Raw genomic sequence first — 18,055 nt, 5'->3', positions numbered from 1 at the left:
CCCATGTGTAATGTTCTGAGAAATCACTTGGGAAAACACTGAAATAAACGTCTCCAGAGACACAGGAACATCCCACATCAGGGGAGGAAAAATGCAGGCGGATTCTCTGCTGTAATGGTTTTGCAGGATAATGAGTGAAGACTCACAGGTATTCAAGGAGAGAAAATGCTACTTGGAATTACCAAAAACACCCAGCAGCTGTTCATTTGCCTGTGCAAGTTCAAAGGCCAAGGATGAAAATAAGTAACATTCCTATGTCTTTGTTTCCCCCAGACTCGCTGGGGGCAGGATGGGGGTGACAGAGGGTTGGGGACAGATCCGAACTGCTCCATCTTGGGACCTCTCTAGGCCACTCTGCTTCGGGCACTGATGCCTGGCATTGTACCAGCTGGGGCACACAACTTTCCCTGCCTCCTGGCTTCTGTTTCCAGCTCTTTCTAGCTATCATCCTGTCCTCTTGGTGATCTCTTTGATCTCAGGACCAAGAGTAGGCGTGAATGGTCAAGTACATTGACTGCAACCTACACCTTAAATGGAAAATAACACAGATGCAAGGCAAGAGAGTCATCACCAGGAAATTAATTAAATTTCAAGAACGGGCACAATACTCAATAAGCTTCAAAAGTCAGTCAAGTCTTGACCACCCTCCAAAGAGGAGGTGGCAGGCCGGGAGAGAGTGAAAGGATGAGCACAGAAGTCTGGGGAGCCAGAGTCGGGGGACACCAACGCCAAGCCCCAATCTTTGAAAATGAGAAAACGAAGGCCCTGGAAGGTAAAGGGACAGTGTGTCCTCTCTGAACCTAGCCCGTGGCTGTGTCCATGGAACCGGCAGATCTTGTTCTGTCAAACTGAGGGAGCCCAACTGTGAGGCTATTGGGAATGGACACGGATGTCGTAAGGCGGGCAGAAGGCAGTCCAAAGTCGGGTGCGGGCACGTGGCGCTGGGGGTACAGACCCCTCTCCGCTCTCGCTTGCTTATTTTTGAGGTCACCATTCCCATCTGCCGAGCTAATGTTTCCCAGTGGTTGTGTTGAGAGTGGGTAAGGGTGTTGGCTCTGGGGCCAGAGAACTGGCCTTGGGCAAGATCTTCAGGCTTTCCAAAGCCCCAGTGGGGTTAATAGTCACACGGACCTTGCAGGGCTGTGGTGTGCATCAATGAGTAAGAACTTACTAAGGACAGTTATGATGACGATGATTTCCTGCACACAGCAAGGTCAGACACACACCATGGCCTACACGCTCCACTCCAAATCACCGCCCATCTCTCCTGGACCAGTGCAATGCTTTCCATTCATCTCTGGACTTCTACACTTGCCCCTTATAATTTACTCCTTATATATCCGTCAGGAGGACTTTTCCAAAAGTGTGAAACAGATTATGACAGACCCCTACAAGGATTTCCCACACTTCTCATTATGAGCCCTATAGGGTCTGGCTCCTGGCAATTTCTCTGATCCTATTGCTCATTACTTTCCTGCACTAGTTTTTTGTTTGTTTGTTTGTTTGTTTGTTTTGCTTTGTTGTTTTTTTCTCCCAAGGCCTAGACCATTCTAAACTGATTCTTATGACAGGGCTTTTGTACCTGCTGGTCCCCTCACCTGGAAGAGTTTCTCCCGGTTCTCTAAATGACTGGTCCCTTCTCATCTCTTGGGCTTTGGCTCACATGTCCCATCATCAAAGAGATCTTTCCTAGCACCCTCTGGAGTTGGTCCGCTCCACTCTCTCCCCCACACAAACTCTTTTATAATCATGAACACGAAAGGACAAGGATGATGACAATAATATGAATCCATTTTTCAGTCTAGAATAGCTGAAAAGTACAGGAAAGGATGAAGAATAAAATCTCAACGACCCAATATCCAACTGCCTTGAGGAAAATCATTGTTCAGACAAGCTTATTTCCTTCTGTCTTTATTTCCTCTGTATGTTAAACTGTTTTTATCCCACTGTGTAGAGGAAGCTTGATCTTGGTTTTGTATCATTTAGCGTTGTTCAGTGACGGCCGTTGTCCCAAAGAACATGATGTTAACGGCTACGTGATAACTCCATGGGATGAGGAAGCCGTCATGTACAGCAGTGTCCAAGAAGAAGCATCGAGGCTATTTCCTCTTTCTCAGTTATTAAGCTGTGATGCACACTTTATCTATCTTGCCTCTCTGTGATGTGCTGTATTTTTGGAAAAATCTCTTTCGATTCTGTAGAGTTCAATTTCTTCATCTTTGAATCCATAGAAATAAAAACACCAACCCACCTTCTGTTATTCTGGGCTTGAAGAAATAATGAGCCAGAGTTTATAAAAACATTTTCAAGGAGCTGGATCAAAGTCTCCGTGTAAATCACAATGGATAAGCAGAAAAGCTGTTCCCACACCCATCTCCATGTCCTAGTATAAGGGCACCACCAACCTGACCCACCTGTCCCCCCAACACAGGTCCACAACTTCGCACACTGTTCCACAGTCATGTTCAACCCCTGTCCTCAAACCTCATCACCATGGGCACTCAATTCTCTGCCCCATACTGAATGCACTTTCTGCAGGACACACAGCTGGAAGGAAACTTCCTGAGAATTTAGCTCAACATCCCTTTTTACAAACCTGGAACCTGACTCCAGGGAGGTTAAAGGACTTTACCTAAACTTTTTTTTTTTTTAGGAAGGTGAATCTCCCAAGGATCATTATGTTTCTTATCGCAACAATGTTACCTGATGTGTTTTGTTAAATGGGCACACTTTGAGAAAAAATGGGTACATGAAAATAAGAATGTTATTTCTTGGGAGGGAAGATCTACCCACGTGCTCAGTAATCTGGAGAACCTAATCCAGGTAAGATTACCAAGACACTGATGAATGGGCTCTATGTTTTATATGTGATAAGGTACACACCTCATGTTAGCTAGAGAAAAATCCAAGACTTGATGTCATCTAATGACTTTCGAGAAGGTAGCCCATAAGCAGGATGAGACTCACGGTTTCTGGCCGAGGAATTTTGCCCGTGCGGGCCCAATGTTCATGCATACGACTGAATACAATCTCATTTTTCCCAAACACAGACAAGAATGGCCCAAAGGGAAAGTTGGGATGTTCACAATCTTACATCTTGTCTGAATCAGATTCCCACTGAAAAGAATCATAAATACATAAGCATTTGAGACCTGCTGGGGGGAAACCAACTGCTTTAGAAAAGAATAAATCTCCCTCCAATCCCACTTGAAACTTTTTTAGAACATACTTCATTGTGCTCATTGAAATTTTACCAATTAAGACATCCCTGTTACCAAATATTTTTTTGAAACACCACTTAGGAGTTTTCAAGTATTAAGAGGTTTAAATATCATCCACTACCACCTTAGTATGAATTAGTTTTCTTGGTTCCTTTCCTCCTTACAAAGAGGTTGGATTTGGACTGTTGGTGTGAGTGGAGAAAGGAGACAGACAGGAAGATGGGGTAATTTTTAATCATGAGGCACTGTTCTTAGGAAGATCTGGATATGTAACTCGTCAAGGAAAGTCACAAAACATGGAAATGGGGGAAGGTCTCAAATCCAAATTTTTTTATTCCACATTTTTTCCCCTAAAACATTCTTAAACTTGACACTGACAAAACAGTCAAAACATTCAATGGCTAACCACATCTCTCCTAATTCCCAGCTACACACATGAAACCTATGGTGTGGTTTTTAAGGTCTGTTGTTTAGATGTTCTTTGTGATTCCCCCATAGGGAGGGCTCAGAAATTTGTTGAATAGATCAAGCTCCCAGTCGGTGTGTTAGAACTCTATTATCACTAGTGTCTGCCTGTCTTTCTTTCTTTCTTCCATGGTGACTAGAAAGCATTTAATAAGTATATATTTTATCTACATGGGCGGGATTGGAACAGACCCATTTAGCAGTCCACATTTCAGACACCCTGCCAAACTCACCCTTCTCAGCTACGTCTTCCGCCCCAACTTCTGTACCTTGGTTAGAACTGTGGTAGCAGCTTCCGACATGACTCCCAGTAAACTCTGCCTCCTGGGATTCCTGCTCTGTGAAACCCCTTCCCCTTGCTTGCGGGTTGGACCCAGTGGCTTGTTTCTAACCAACAGAATACAGCAGAAGTGACAGGATGTCACTCTGAAGATTTACATAAAAACTGTGGCTTCTTCTGCCTTCGGCTCAGGTCATGATCTCAGGGTCCTGGGATCGAGCTCTGCATCGTGCTCTCTGCTCAGCAGGGGGCCTGCCCCCTCTAACCCAATCTCCGCCCTCTGCCTGTCTCTCTGCCTACTTGTGATCTCTGTCAAATAAATAAATAAAATCTTAGGGGGGAAAAAAAAGACTCTGGCTTCTATCTTGCTTATGCATACACCTTCTTGTTCATCATTCTGAGGAAGCCCATCGCCATGTTGGTTGCTGCCCTAGGGAGAGACAAATATAGCAAAAATCTCTGGAGGGCTCCTGCCAACAGCTAGTGACGAACGAAAGCCCTTGTAATCCAAGAGGAACTGAATCCTGTCAACATCCACAGGCGTGAGCTTGGAAGTGAATCCTCCCCTAGTTGGCCCTTGTAGTGATCACGGCCATGGCTACCACTGAACTGTGGCCTTTGAGAGCCCTGGGTTCATGGCATCCAGCTAAACCACACCTGGATAAACCACACAGACTGGGAGATAACAACTGTGTGTTGTTTTATGCTGTAAAGTCTCGTTACACAGCAACAGATAACACATGCGTGTATGTTTTTAGAACATCATCAGTCAGCTATTCACTGGCATTCAAACATGGGATTCCTTTAGAAAGTGCTTTACCTGTAAAATTTCTGCCTCGTAACTGGATATCAGAGCTATTCTCCTGGCCTAAGAAATATAATATAATGACAACCCATTACATTATAATATAATGACGATAATGTTCTTAGTACTGATAGAGCCTCTTTGGCATCCATCCTATCTCCAACTAAGTATAAAAACTTGAGAATTACTAAAAACATAGGTAATTTTTCTTTGGTCTAGCTCGGATTCCATTAACCAAACTAATTAATGTCTCTTTGAGAGGCTGTGACCAGTCAGACAAAAGCTAAGAAGAATGCTAAGAAGTATCAGCCACAAACATCCTTTCTTCTCCCCTAAAACAGCAAAATTTTAAGGATCGCTTCCCCACGTAAAAACAGAACAAGAATTTCAGTAATATTTAGCTTTGTAAAAGACCTAAATTTCAAATTAAGGCACTCTTCCAATGCCAGATTGGGACTGGGTTGCATTTTTTAAGACTACCAGACATGGGGCACCTGGGTGGCTCTTGGGTTAAAGCCTCTGCCTTCAGCTCAGGTTATGATCCTGGGGTCCCGCGATCGAGCCCCACATTGGGCTCCCTGCTTCTTCCTCTGCCCCTCACCCTCACGCTTTCTCTCAAATAAATAGATAAATAAAATCTTTAAAAATAAATAAAAGTGGGGCGCCTGACTGGCTCAGTGGGTTAAAGCCTCTGCTTTCGGCTCAGGTCATGATCTCGGGGTCCTGGGATTGAGCCCCGCATCGGGCTCTCTGCTCAGCAGGGAGCCTGCTTTCCGTCCTCTCTCTCTGCCTGCCTCTCTGCCTGCTTGTGATCTCTGTCTGTCAAATTTAAAAAAAAATTTTTTTAAATAAATAAATAAAAGTACCGCAGACAATCATCTTCTATTCTTGATGATTGGTGAGAAAGCTGCCTGCTCCAGGGCCATGAGGGAAAGAGGGCCTCTCTCCAGCCATGATGGCATGGAAGGTGGTCATGGACCATGACCATCTGCCCTCCTGAGCTGCAGAAGACCAGGGCTATATTTCCGAAACAAGACTGCAGAACGATGGATTGCTCCAGGTCCAACCCGATCCCCGATGACGAGGTCACATCAAAACCTTTGTATGAGAATAATGCCCTCCCCAGGCACCTGCTTAGAGTTTACTCTCAGTCGGAGACTGACCATACAAGGAAAATTGGGGCAGTCACCGGGCTCTGCCCGGGCCTTGCAGAGGAGAAAATCCACCCAGCAGGATGCTAGAGACATAAGGGGTGCAGCCGGCTCCATGGTCCCACCAGACCCCACCAGAGCAAAACACCAGCAAGTCAGCTTAAATTCAACCTGCTTCTTCCCCTGCTACGTGCCAATACCGAGAGCAGTTACTGATGCGATGTAACACAAATAGCAAGCGTTAGCACATGTCCCGTAGAGCATTTTACATTTCGCAAAGCATGTTCGCACGTGAAGTCTTTATTAATCTCCCCAAGTATCTTGGAGTTACCCCATGTTACAGATGAAGAAACTGAGACTCAGTCTCTTGACTCTGATCTTGGGTACCTTTCTGGGCAGTAGAGCAGCTTCCCTTCAGGCTGAATGGTGGTTCTCTTTGGTAAAAATATTTCCTCCCTTTGTCCCCATTAAAGCTGTTCTTTATGTCTGGTCTCAGCAGAATGTCACTGGTTTCAAAATATTATTGGGGGGTGGTGGTTTGCACTGCTAAGTCCTCTCAGTTTGCTTTTTCACCAAGTAAGGACAGACCACTAATCTGAGGTTTGTTCTTTACAAAAGAGAAAACAGCCTTCACGGGGGGGTTGGCCGGTGAGGACAGCGAGAGAAAGCCCATCTGGGGAAAATGAGTCACCTCCTTCCTTTTTCCTCTCCTCACTGGGAAGATCTCACTGAGGTTATGGGAGAATTCCAGCACCATCCGAGAGTCCTGGACAGTGCGGACTTTGGCGGGACTCAGGTCAACGATGGTGGGGTACAAAGTTTTGCCACTGGGATATGTTAAGGTCAGTGATGCAAGGAAGGCAAGACAGAACAGAACTCTGAGCTCGGGAGTTGCTGAGTTGCTGAGGTTTCTGCATTTGCCTCTTTTTTTTTTTTTGGATTTTCTCAAAGGGGAAAGAAGTAGAGGTTGTATCTCTGCGTGTCACCCTGGCGGGCACGAGCTAATAGGCTGATATGGCCACAGTGCAAATTTATTAATAATATGGAGAAACTGGTCCACTTCCTATCTATAAACCCAAGAAGGGACCTCAGAGAAGCTGTGGCACTGGTCTAGGGGCTCTGATAGGAGAGAAAACACCACCCATGTCTCCCTCAATGAAGTGGGGAGGAGCCAAAGGAACCACAGATGCAGTTTTAAAGCCTGAAACTCTAGGAAAAGTTGAGAAATGAGCTTCGAGAGGTTCTTACTGCTAAGTGTGGGATTTTTAGCCGTAGGCATGGAAATCTCTTTAAAATTGCTCAAAGGAGCCAGTAAGTTGAATTCCTCTACTATTATCCTTATTAACCTATAATATTTCTATTTCTACATGGTTGCACGGATCCCAGTTGACCTTTCTTTTTTTTCTTTGTAAGATTTTATTTATCTGTCAGAGAGAGAGAAAGCGCAAGCAGGGGAGCAGCAGGCAGAGGGAGAAGCAGGCTCCCCTCTGAGCAAGGATCCTGCTGAGGGACTGGATCCCAGAAAGCCTGAGGCTTAACTGACTGAGCTACCAGGCGTGCCCAACCCCCAACATACCTTTTGAAGGTCGTCAAACAAAGAACATAGAACACATGAGGTGAAACTGGCACATTTTAAGTTCTATAACCTATCTGGTTTTTAGGCTTGCAGATAAATGAATTTCGTTTTTTAGTTATAAAAGATACACAAAATCTGATTGATGAGCATTTTTTAAAAATTCCCTTATGCCCCTATAAAACTCAGTCTTTCCCTACTACTTAACTATCAGTAAATAGTTGAATTTAATGCAGCAACATTTAAAACAGTAAAGTATATTTCACTCTATGCTGTGGGGCCCACCTGTCCTGCCCCAACCCCTACCCACTTTGTCCCCTGGGAAGACTCTGACACAGCCTCTACTTCTGGCCCCCTCTACTTCTGACCCCCTTCTCTGCTGAGAAGGGTCAAGGGCACGGGGTCCGACGCCTTGAAAACCACAGGACGTCCAGCATGAGTGAGAGCTGTTAAAACACCTCTATGTTAGCGGGGGTCAGGCACGTCACAGGAAGAGTGTAGGTGACCACTCACCCCTGGATCGTCTACACAGCACAGGATAAAGTCAGATCTGAGCATGAAAAAGCTCAAAAAAAGAGAAGCTGTTTCCCCCTGCACGTGCTTGGCTGGGGAGTAAGAGGAAATAATTCCCTGAGGGATGTCTCATCAGGAGAAAGACACTTCAAAGAACTGATTTTAATATTTAAAAAAAAAAAAAAAAGTCTCAAAATCAAAGAAAGAAGGCTTTCTGCATTTTAGGGGGCTCCTCCTCGGCCAGCCTGACTGTTCATCATCATAATTAAATTCATACTCAGGTCTGCTTTATTTGCATCACTGTCTCCCTGCTGCCGCTGCCTCATCAACTTTATCCCGCCCAGGTCCAAACGGGAGGCGGCATGAACCCGCCTGCGGAGGGCCGGATAGAGGATCTGCAGGGAGGAGAAGGACACCACCCTCCAAGGGACAGGGCAGGGTCTCTCAGGAGGACAGTCACATTCACGCAAGGTGCCCTCCCAGGGAATGAGTCTTGAACTTCAGATGAACGTGGGGTGGGAATTTGCAGAACCAGGGACTTGACCGTACACCCGATCTCCGCGAGGATTCATCCCTGCCTCACATTTTAACAAGTTCTTAATTTCAGTACAGTTGCCACGGAACATGACATTAGTTTCAGATGGACAGCACAGAGCTTTGAAAGGTGCCCGCTTTCTAAGGTCATGACTTACTTAATGAAAGAAGGCAGAAGGGGACCAGTTAGGATTCATGACTTTGCCAAAGGCAAAAAATAAATAGATAATAAATAAATAGATAGATAGATAAATAAATAAATAAAGTGTGTGTTTTCCTTTAATAAATCACGACTCCCTCTGCTTTATAATGTAAAAAAAAAAGAACCAGGTGGGTCGGCACCTAGAAAGTGAGCAAACTGTGCCCTCAAGTGGCGGAAGGATGTAAGCCAGCGTTTGTGGGGAAGTCCCGCCAGGTCACTGCCTCCCTTCTGATCTCTTTCATTCTGAAAAGAAGGAAGACAACTGAATTTTGGAGCAAGGCCTCAGGAAAGTGGGATCGTGTTCCCGAATTCTTATTGAGCCCAACTTGCCACAGCGAAATCACGTACAAGGACTTCAGTATCGGAACAGTTCACGCAGTAGGAATTCATTTCGTTTTTGCCTGTGTTGCACTGCTGATTGTTTATAATAGGGTTTATATTCTTCAAGCAACTACTTGCTGAGGCTAATAAAACCAAGGACTGGGTTTTAGGATTGTCTTATAAGGCAGAGTTCTTTCAACATCCCTTTAAAGGTGAAAAGGAGAAAGTGGATCCAGTAAGTATGTTTGCTCAGGTGTGAAAAGTTATATAAGATTTTTTTTTCCACTGTAACATCATTTGTTACAAAAGATTGGCAAAATGCTCGTTATCATGGGTTAAGTAAATCATAATGCATCTCAATGAGATTCAGTGCAGCTGTTAGAGACGTAATTCTATGGACTCATCAGAAGAGCTCTCCAAAACCCAGTATTTGATGAGAACTCAAGACGCAGAGCAGTGTAGAGATTTCGCTATGCTTGCATTGTGAAAGGAAAAATACCAGAGTTATATTGGCTTGTACAGACATCACCCATCTCTGGAGGGACACACATTGATAAAAATGGTTGTTTCCAAGGGTCAGAAACAGAACTGTGGAATTTATGGGATTTTCATCTATTTTGTTCACTAGAATTTCTCTATTGTCTAGAAAAGGGCCTGGCACACTGTAGGCACTCAGTATTTGTGGGATAAATATGCAGATAAAATCAAATAGATGTATATGTACACATATTTAAAAGGCTCTCCCCAAGGAAGGGATTGGATGACTAGAAGTCAGTAGTGGGAGAGAGAATTTACTCTGCATTTTTGTACTTCAATAATTTAGAACTGCCAGAGTAGGCTGTGCGTTCCAAGAGACATAAAATTCAAGGAACATAAGAAACACGTAAGAACGGGGAGTTATTATTTTGATGGCCACTTAAGGAAGGTATTGTTCGATGGTGATTTACACCCAGGCAATCTTATCGGAAGCCACGGACTGTTAATTAGCAGTCATGCTGGAGTACTCACAGCATCTTAGCATATCGGGTTATAAAATACACTGTTCCCCTGGGGAGCGATTTCCTGCTCCAACACTTGGTCGTTCCCAATTCTCCTGACCTGATACTCCAGCAGCAGGATCCGCTGTGGCCCCAACACACAGCGCGGAAAAGATCCTGGCTGGACATACAGCCAGTGGAGCTCAGAATGGGAGTCCATTGCCATGGACCAAAGAGAAGTCTGTCTCAAGGTCACCTTCTACTCTGTGTGCCCCGGCTCCCTCCGACCCACCCCTCCAGAATTATTTCTATTCCTTTCCTTCCACGAAATTTTGACTTTCAGACATCTGTTCAGGAGGAGCTTGTACATTTATCTTACACCCTTCTCCCTACCTCTGTAGGACGCTGGTCTGATGGTTTTCAACCTCCTGCTTCCCCCTGGACACCTCCCTGGTCAACCAGGCCTCAGGCGAGCTTTGGGCATGCGGACTGCTGGTCTGAGAACATTCTGCTAAAAAGGGGGAGGCCTGAAAACAGCTCATTATCCATCCAAGAAATCGTGTTCCAAAGGATATACTTGCTCTCGGCAAGCCCGGTCCTCCACAGCAAGTCTGCTAATTGGATAAAAAGGCTTCAGAGCCTTTGGGAGGCTGGGGTAGGAGACGAAAACGTACTTCATGGGGCTTTCTCTGATCTAATCACCGGCTAAAGGAACGGCCAGGAGGTTAACAAGCTCATTACAAGCTCAGCGCCCATGATCGCCGCACACACCCCCGTGGCAGCCGCAGGACTGGGTGCCCCGCGAGGTCAGGCTGGGCTGTTCCCCCATCCCCACCCCCACGGAAGGCAGCAGCCGGCGTCCCCCTCACCAGCTGCTGGGCCCCTGGGACATAAGCCAGGAGTGGGCTCAAACATCTGCATCAGGCCGTGGAGAAAGGGGTGCCCACGTCAGATGTGGATAAGCCTGTTTATCAACCTCATTTTCCCAGCTGTCCTGCCCATGATTTCGCAACGGGGCTGGGCTGGGTCTGGGTCAGGGGCCGCTCGTCCCACCCCACGCCCCGGTCCCCGGAGGTTGCCTGTGGCGCGCCGACGGTCAAAGCCCCCGGTTCGGGAGAGGCCGGCCATTCCTGGGAAGAGCCCTTCTGGCTCTAGAAGTTCACCTCTTCCCTCAGAGCGTGGGTCTGTTTCACAGATGACCGCCCCATGGTGGCTCCTGTGGATGCTTCTGGAGCCAGGTGCAGGGCTCCTGTAACTGGTCTAGATTATTCCGTCGATCACTCTGAGTAAGGCAGAGGCACCAAGGAGGACTCCACAGAGAAGAGAGTGTGCATGGAGCTCCTTTCGGTGCCAGCTGGTGGCTGACAGAGGGTTCCTGAAGCGGTCGGAGGGATGAGGGGAACTGAGAACAGGAAGTCAATGTCAGCTTATCCAGCCCCATTGTATCTGAGGCTCTGCGACAGATGCTCCTCGAAGAGACTAAAAAATAGTTCTCTTGAGTTCTACTCACACGGTGGTAAATCGAAGCCTCACCCCTACTTAGATTCCTATCATGTGTGACTCTGGCCACCCCTCACCTTCAAGCCCAGAAAACACCTCCTGAGGCACCTGCATGGCTCAGTGGCTAAGCGCCTGCCTTCAGCTCAGGTCATGATCCCAGGGTCCTGGGATCGAGCCCCGCATCAGGCTCCGCACTTAGCAGCTTTCTCCTATTCTCCCTGCCTGCAGTCCCTCTCTCGCTGTCTCTCTCTCTGTGTCAAATAAAAAATTAAAAAAAAATTTTTTTTTTTACTTATTTGACAGAGAAAGAGAGATCACAAGTAGGCAGAGAGGCAGGCAGAGAGAGAGGGGGAAGCAGGCTCCCTGCTGAGCAGAGAGCCCGATGCGGGACTCGATCCCAGGACCCTGAGATCATGACCTGAGCCGAAGGCAGCGGCTTAACCCACTGAGCCACCCAGGCGCCCCCCCCCCCAATTTTTTTTTTTTAAAAGAAAACACCTCCCACTGGATCCACTTAAGAGTTCCCCGCACCAAGAGAGCTCAACGGTTCAGGTGAAAATTACCTAAATTCAGATCCCGGGTTTGTCACCGCAGACATTCCATGCTTGGCCCAGAAGATGCATCCCCGCAAGTTCCAGGCAAATCAAATTTCTAGAAGTCAAGCTGTATTTCAGATTCCTGAAGTGGACCCTCTATAAAACTAACTCAACAACTCTGTAAATCTTAATTTTCATTCCCTTGATTTTGTTAAAGGGACGCAGCTGTGACCCAGATCAGAGACACGGAAACAGCAATGTCAGCAGGGACAGCTACCGACAGGCCAAAGCCTTAGCGTGCTGTCCAGAATTCAATGAGGTTGAAGGAAAAAATTTTTTTAAAAGAGAAAGGCACTGCTACTCCTGCTGAAATGATAAAACCTGTGGGACAGAGAAGACTTTAGGGCATACCCACTCTTGATACCACAATGTAAGAAGGTTTGGAAATCTTTGCTTGAAAAAAGACTTTGGGGTGCCTGGGTGGCTCAGTGGGTTAAGCCTCTACCTTCGGCTCAGGTCATGATCTCAGGGTCCTGGGATCGAGTCCCGCATCAGGCTCTCTGCTCAGTGAGGAGCCTGCTTCCCCCTCTCTCTCTCTGCCTGCCTCTCTGCCTACTGTGATCTCTATCTGTCAAATAAATAAATAAAATCTTTTTTAAAAAAAAGAAAGAAAGACTTTGATCAGAGGGGAAAAGGGATAGAAAAGCCACAGGGTTACAGGTTTCTGGAGGTATAAGGAGGTGAGAAGGCACAAAAGAGGGTTGGATTTAGGCACAGATGAGCGGCCTAGGTCAGCAAAGGCCCACCGTCAGCTCACCGATCTGACCCCGCGTTCAGATCTGACCCCGACCTTCCACTTCTGTTGTCTGAAATGGAGCTGGAGGTGTGTGCAGAGGAGAAGATTCACCCACGGCGGCTGCTCTTAAGACCAACCTAATCCAAACCACGAAAAAGCATGTGGGGACTGTTGCAAAAATATTAAACATTTAACAAGAGCACAAGAGAGGTAGACAAGACGCTCTCTGAATTCCTTGACGTTTTCCCGGTAGTGAGGTTCTGAGCCAAGTTCACTGTGACTCTCCTTCCTCACAGAAGCTATAAAATATGGTGGCCTAGGAGCCCAGCGACGGTGCCGAAGGGATACTGAAGACTGGGTTCCTAGTGGGCCGGCGTTGGCGTGTCTAGAGTGTCCAGTGGAGCTGGAGAACATTCACTGTGTCCCTGTGGGTGTTTCTCATGATGCCAAGTCAGGTTCAGAGGAATCTGTCCGGACTTGTCCTCGTTAGAACTCCTGAATCCCACATCGCACAAATGCACTCTGAGTCCCGCTGTGATGTAATTAAGGGATAATGTTTGCAGCAAGGAGTAGAAAGCGCCATAAATGCCTCCCCGGGGTGATTAAATACTGAGGAGAAGTTGGGTAACCACAGAATTCATTTGATGCAAGTTTATTCCAATGCCAGAAGCATTTCTTTTTCCAATTATAGGACAGGGTTTCTAAAAAGATACAAATACAGCCTCCACAAGCAAACCTTTTCATGCCTTCATCTCCCTCTTGGGAATGGGGAGCTGAAACTACTAAGCCAGAAATACTTACTCATCCATGGAAAGGGATGGGGGCGGAGTCTGTGTTTGAGGAATGAGCCAGGACAATGAAAAGCTGCTTCAGAACAGGGAATAACTGGAAGGGACTTTGGTACTGAAGGGAAAGGTCCATTTCTAACTGAATGGATGCTTCTTCGTACTTCTCTCTGTAATTTTTGACGTCAACAAACCACTCACTTCCCCACCCTGGGTCTCAGTTTTGCACATCTGGAGATGTGGGGGTGGGGACCGGGTCCGTTCTGAGATTCTTTGCATGTCGGGTCTGCATACACACACTTCATACTGGGAAGTGTGAGCGGGGATGTGGGGGAACCGGCTCCCTTCCGTGCTTGGAGGACTGCAAGTGGGTACGGTTTTGGAAAAGGGGGCGGTATGAGTAAAACTGAAAATGCGGATTCCTTGTGACCCAGCAGTGTCACTTTTAGGCACGCTGCTTAGAGAGACAGTCACATATGTGCAAAGAGAAACAAGGACAGAAACCCTCGCTGCAGTGTTTCGAAGAGCCCCAAATTGGTAAAAACATAAGCATCCATCAATAGAAAATAAGAAATGGAGAGGGCCTCTTCATACAAAATACTATATCCCAGTCGAAAGCACGAGGAAGCGCTATCTGCATCTATAGTAATATTTCCAAAACACAAGCTGTTAAGAACTTGGTCAAATCTGTGAAAATCGGAATAATTATGTAGGATAACGATCGTCGCTGAGTATGACCCATTGAAATAATAGGATTCACAAAGCCGCAGTAATAACCAAAGAAGAAAAATTATACTGTTGTATTGAAAAGTACAGTGTAACACAGAGTGTAAAGCTATTGATGTACATTTTAAATGAATATAAAAATAAGACCCTTCGGGGTTCACATGTGTTGTGTGTTGTGTGTGTGTGTGTGTCTGTGTGTGTGTTGTAAAACAGAAGAAAGGAACCATCCAACTTCATAATAACTGTGGTGTTGATGAGGGAGCACGGGGCTGGCTGAAGACCAAACAAAAGCTGGCGCCTTGCACCCCCTCTCCATCCGCTCCCCGTCTGTCTTATGTGTGGCATCCCTCAGGCAGCCCTGACTGCCATGAACAAGAAGCAAATAGTTAACTTGCAGAGCTCACAATCCTGCTAGACAGGAGTCTCCCTTGGCTTACAAATGTCCTAAATCTCACTAACAAAGGCGATTGATAGCAGGATTGTGACATCCCACCAAAAAGTCTCCCAGCTATCTTAATGCTAATAGCTGGTCTAAAGACGACAGTGATCAAGCCGCAAGGGCAAGGCCTCCAGTAGGCCTCTGACATCCTGGCACCTTGTAGGCCCTCTTTAGCATATGAAAACTCCGTTGAAACCTCCCTTCCCCTCACCTTCCCCCAACTGCAGGGTACAGAACCTGCCATCCCCCACAACCCGGGGCGGCCGCATCTCTGCCTGCCCACGGGTCCTGTCCCTGTGCTCTAATAAACCACCTTTTTGCACCAGAGACATCTTAAGAATTCTCTCTTTAGCCGTCGGCTCCGAACCTCACCCCACTGAACCTCACCTAGGTTTGAGAACTTCATCAGTGTGTGGGAGGCAAGGTAGAAGCCTGTGTCTGGAGACGGGGGATAAAGCAGACTTCAACATAACCAGTAAGAATGTACATGTGAATGTGTATAAAATGCATGAAAACAAACATCATTTCTGGATGGTGGCAAAAAGGTACGGGTTATAACATTTTTCTCTGCAATTTAAAAAAATCTTCTCAGGGGCACCTGGGTGGCTCAGTGGGTTAAGCCTCTGCCTTTGGCTTGGGTCATGATCTCGGGGTCCTGGGACCGAGCCCCACATGGGGCTCTCTGCTCAGTGGGGAGCCTGCTTCTCCCTTTCCCCCTCTACCCAGCTCATGTTCATCCTCTCCCTTAAATATATAAATAAAATCTTTTTTAAAAATAAAAAATCTTCTCAAAATAAAAACTAAAATACATGAGCGGCAATGTCTTTGGCAAAATACGTGAGAACCAGCTCCCTCCCAGCCCTCCGCGAAGGGCCACCAAGAAACCAAGGCAGCCTAACCCCTTAGGCCTTTACTGTCCAGCTCTGCTCTGCCCAATGTGGTAACCACCGGCCGCTTGCATCTGGATTTAAAGTCCAATCAAGAAAGATCAAAAAATATAAAAATCTCCATTCCTCCGTTACTCTAGCCATAATTCAAATGCTGAACAGCCGCAGGTGGTGAGTGACTGTTGTATCGGAAACACACATAATGAAGATGTCTACCATTGCGGTCAATGTTCTAGGACAGACTTGATCTTGAGCTAAAAAGATCTTTCTTTTAGACGATGAGAACATTTTTGGTCACATTGCTCTTTCCCTAATACATCCTTCTACACAAAGGGAAACCGAGCTAATGACTAGGAACGTTATTTCATTTCTGGAAGGAATATAGCCAAAGTAATCCCACATTCCAACTTTGACTCAAGTAACATGTTCTGGTTAAATAAAATTAGATAAACCATTTTTAGAACTGGATCTCACCATGATCCACAGTTATGTAAACATCCTATTTCATTTTCCCCAAAATGTAGGAAGTAAGAAGATCAGTTGAAGGATATGGAGAGTAGTCTCCAAGCACAACTCTACATGTGGGTTCCACGGTTTCCCATGAGCCCACGTTTCTTACCTGTACACAGTATGAGGGACGTAGACTTCCCGGATTGGGAATTCCAAAATCTCTTTGTGTGGACGTGTCCGGTTTTCAGGAAAAGGTTTCACTGGCAGCATTTCAGGAGTGAGAGAGCCACTGATGATCTCTGGAGCTGGGGAAATTTCCAGTCTGAGCAAGCCTAAAGAGGGAAAACAGGACTATTTCAGTAAAAATACAGTCATGTGACACAGGAATCAAGAAAGACTGTTGTGCCGTATTTCTTTTATGAAAGAAAGGATGAGTTGTGGGAGTATAAGGGTTTTGGAATTCCTAGCTAATTTCCTCTAGTTGGAAAAAAAATCATGTTTTGATAACTTTTGAGATTTAGTTTCTAGAAATTAAAAAGCAAGGAATTGTACAATGAGAAAAAAATGGATCTTTAAGCTTCCTTCTAAAAATACCACATTATAATAGCACATAGTTAACAACTGGTGGTTTTCAAACTGGGTTCCCTGGTGCCTCAGGACCTATTAAGCTAATAAAAAGGAAGATGTTCTCAGCTTCTACCAAAGCACCTCACTCTCACTTTTCTTTTTGCACTAAGAGTTTCATATAATATTTTATTTGATAAAAGATGCTGCTCTGTTCAAACTATTATCTGATTATCTGAAAAGCCAGATCTAAAACATAATGCTCCTTTAATAGGAATAGAAATATTAACAGATTTTTCAAAAACATAGACCAATTCAGTCTCTTCCCTCCTGAAGCAAAATCCCACATTTCACTTAGCAAACATTATTATTATTATTATTTTTAAAAGATTGTATTTATTTGACAGAGAGAGATCACAAGTAGGCAGAGAGGCAGGCAGAGAGAGAGAGGAGGAAGCAGGCTCTCTGCTAAGCAGAGAGCCTGTCGTGGGGCTCGATTCCAGGACCCTGGGATCATGACCTGAGCCGAAGGCAGAGGCTTTAACTCACTGAGCCACCCAGGCGCCCTGCAAACATTATTTTATAAACTGGAGCATTAGACCAAAAGTGTGTCTACTCATTCATGGCTTTGGGACAGTTAGCGAGGAAAAGACAAGACGTCCACACCTGGAATCGACTTGACTCTTCTCTGTAAGGACGAAGATCTCTTGTAGTCAGCCAGAAACTTGAATAAGTCTTCGTCACTGAGACGATCCCCCTCCTGCAAAAAGAGAACTCAGGGTTAGTGCAGAGACATCACTGGCTCCTGGGGTGAGGGTCAGTGATTTCCAGGAAGACCTTGATCCTTAAGTTTTATTCTGACATGGTCTTCATAGGAACAACGACTATAGCCACTGTTGAAATAATTGAGTTCAACCTCTTGTCAAATATTCCTTCCCAGATACACATATCAATGGAACAGAATAGAAAGCCCAGGAATAAACCCACAATTATATGGTCAATAAACCTTCAGCAAAGGAAGAATGAATGTCTAATGGGAAAAAGACAGTCTCTTCAACAAATGGTGTTGGGAAAATTGGACAGCCACATGCAGAAGAATGAAACTGGACCATTCCCTTACACTACACACAAAAATAAACTCAAAATGGATTAAAGACCTAAATGTAAGACTTGAAACCATAAAAATCTTTGAAGAACACACAGGCAGTAATTTCACTGACATCAGCTTTCTAGATATGCTCTTGTAGCAACATCTTTCTAGATATGCTCTTGAGGCAATGGGAACAAAAACCAGCTACCAGGACCACATCAAAATGAAAAGATCTTTCTA

At 45.6% G+C, this 18,055-nt stretch overlaps 1 protein-coding gene across 4 annotated transcripts in view; it reads right to left on the bottom strand.

The window, feature by feature from the left end:
* DOCK8 (dedicator of cytokinesis 8) overlaps positions 1-18,055 on the bottom strand; it is a 204,516-nt gene that overhangs the window by 83,969 nt on the left and 102,492 nt on the right. For all 4 annotated transcript variants that reach the window (XM_044265948.1, XM_044265949.1, XM_044265951.1 and 1 more), the window contains 2 exons: positions 17,392-17,485; positions 16,331-16,493 (listed from right to left, as the gene is read on the bottom strand). In XM_044265948.1, coding sequence (XP_044121883.1) covers positions 16,331-16,493; positions 17,392-17,485 — 257 coding nt within the window. The remainder of the gene's footprint in view (positions 1-16,330; positions 16,494-17,391; positions 17,486-18,055) is intronic.

The sequence above is a fragment of the Neovison vison genome, chromosome 9 (assembly GCF_020171115.1).
Source record: "Neovison vison isolate M4711 chromosome 9, ASM_NN_V1, whole genome shotgun sequence".
In the NCBI taxonomy this organism is placed as follows: Eukaryota; Metazoa; Chordata; class Mammalia; order Carnivora; family Mustelidae; genus Neogale; species Neogale vison.
Note: the sequence above shows the minus strand (reverse complement) of the source record. Positions and strands in the feature narration are given on the sequence as shown.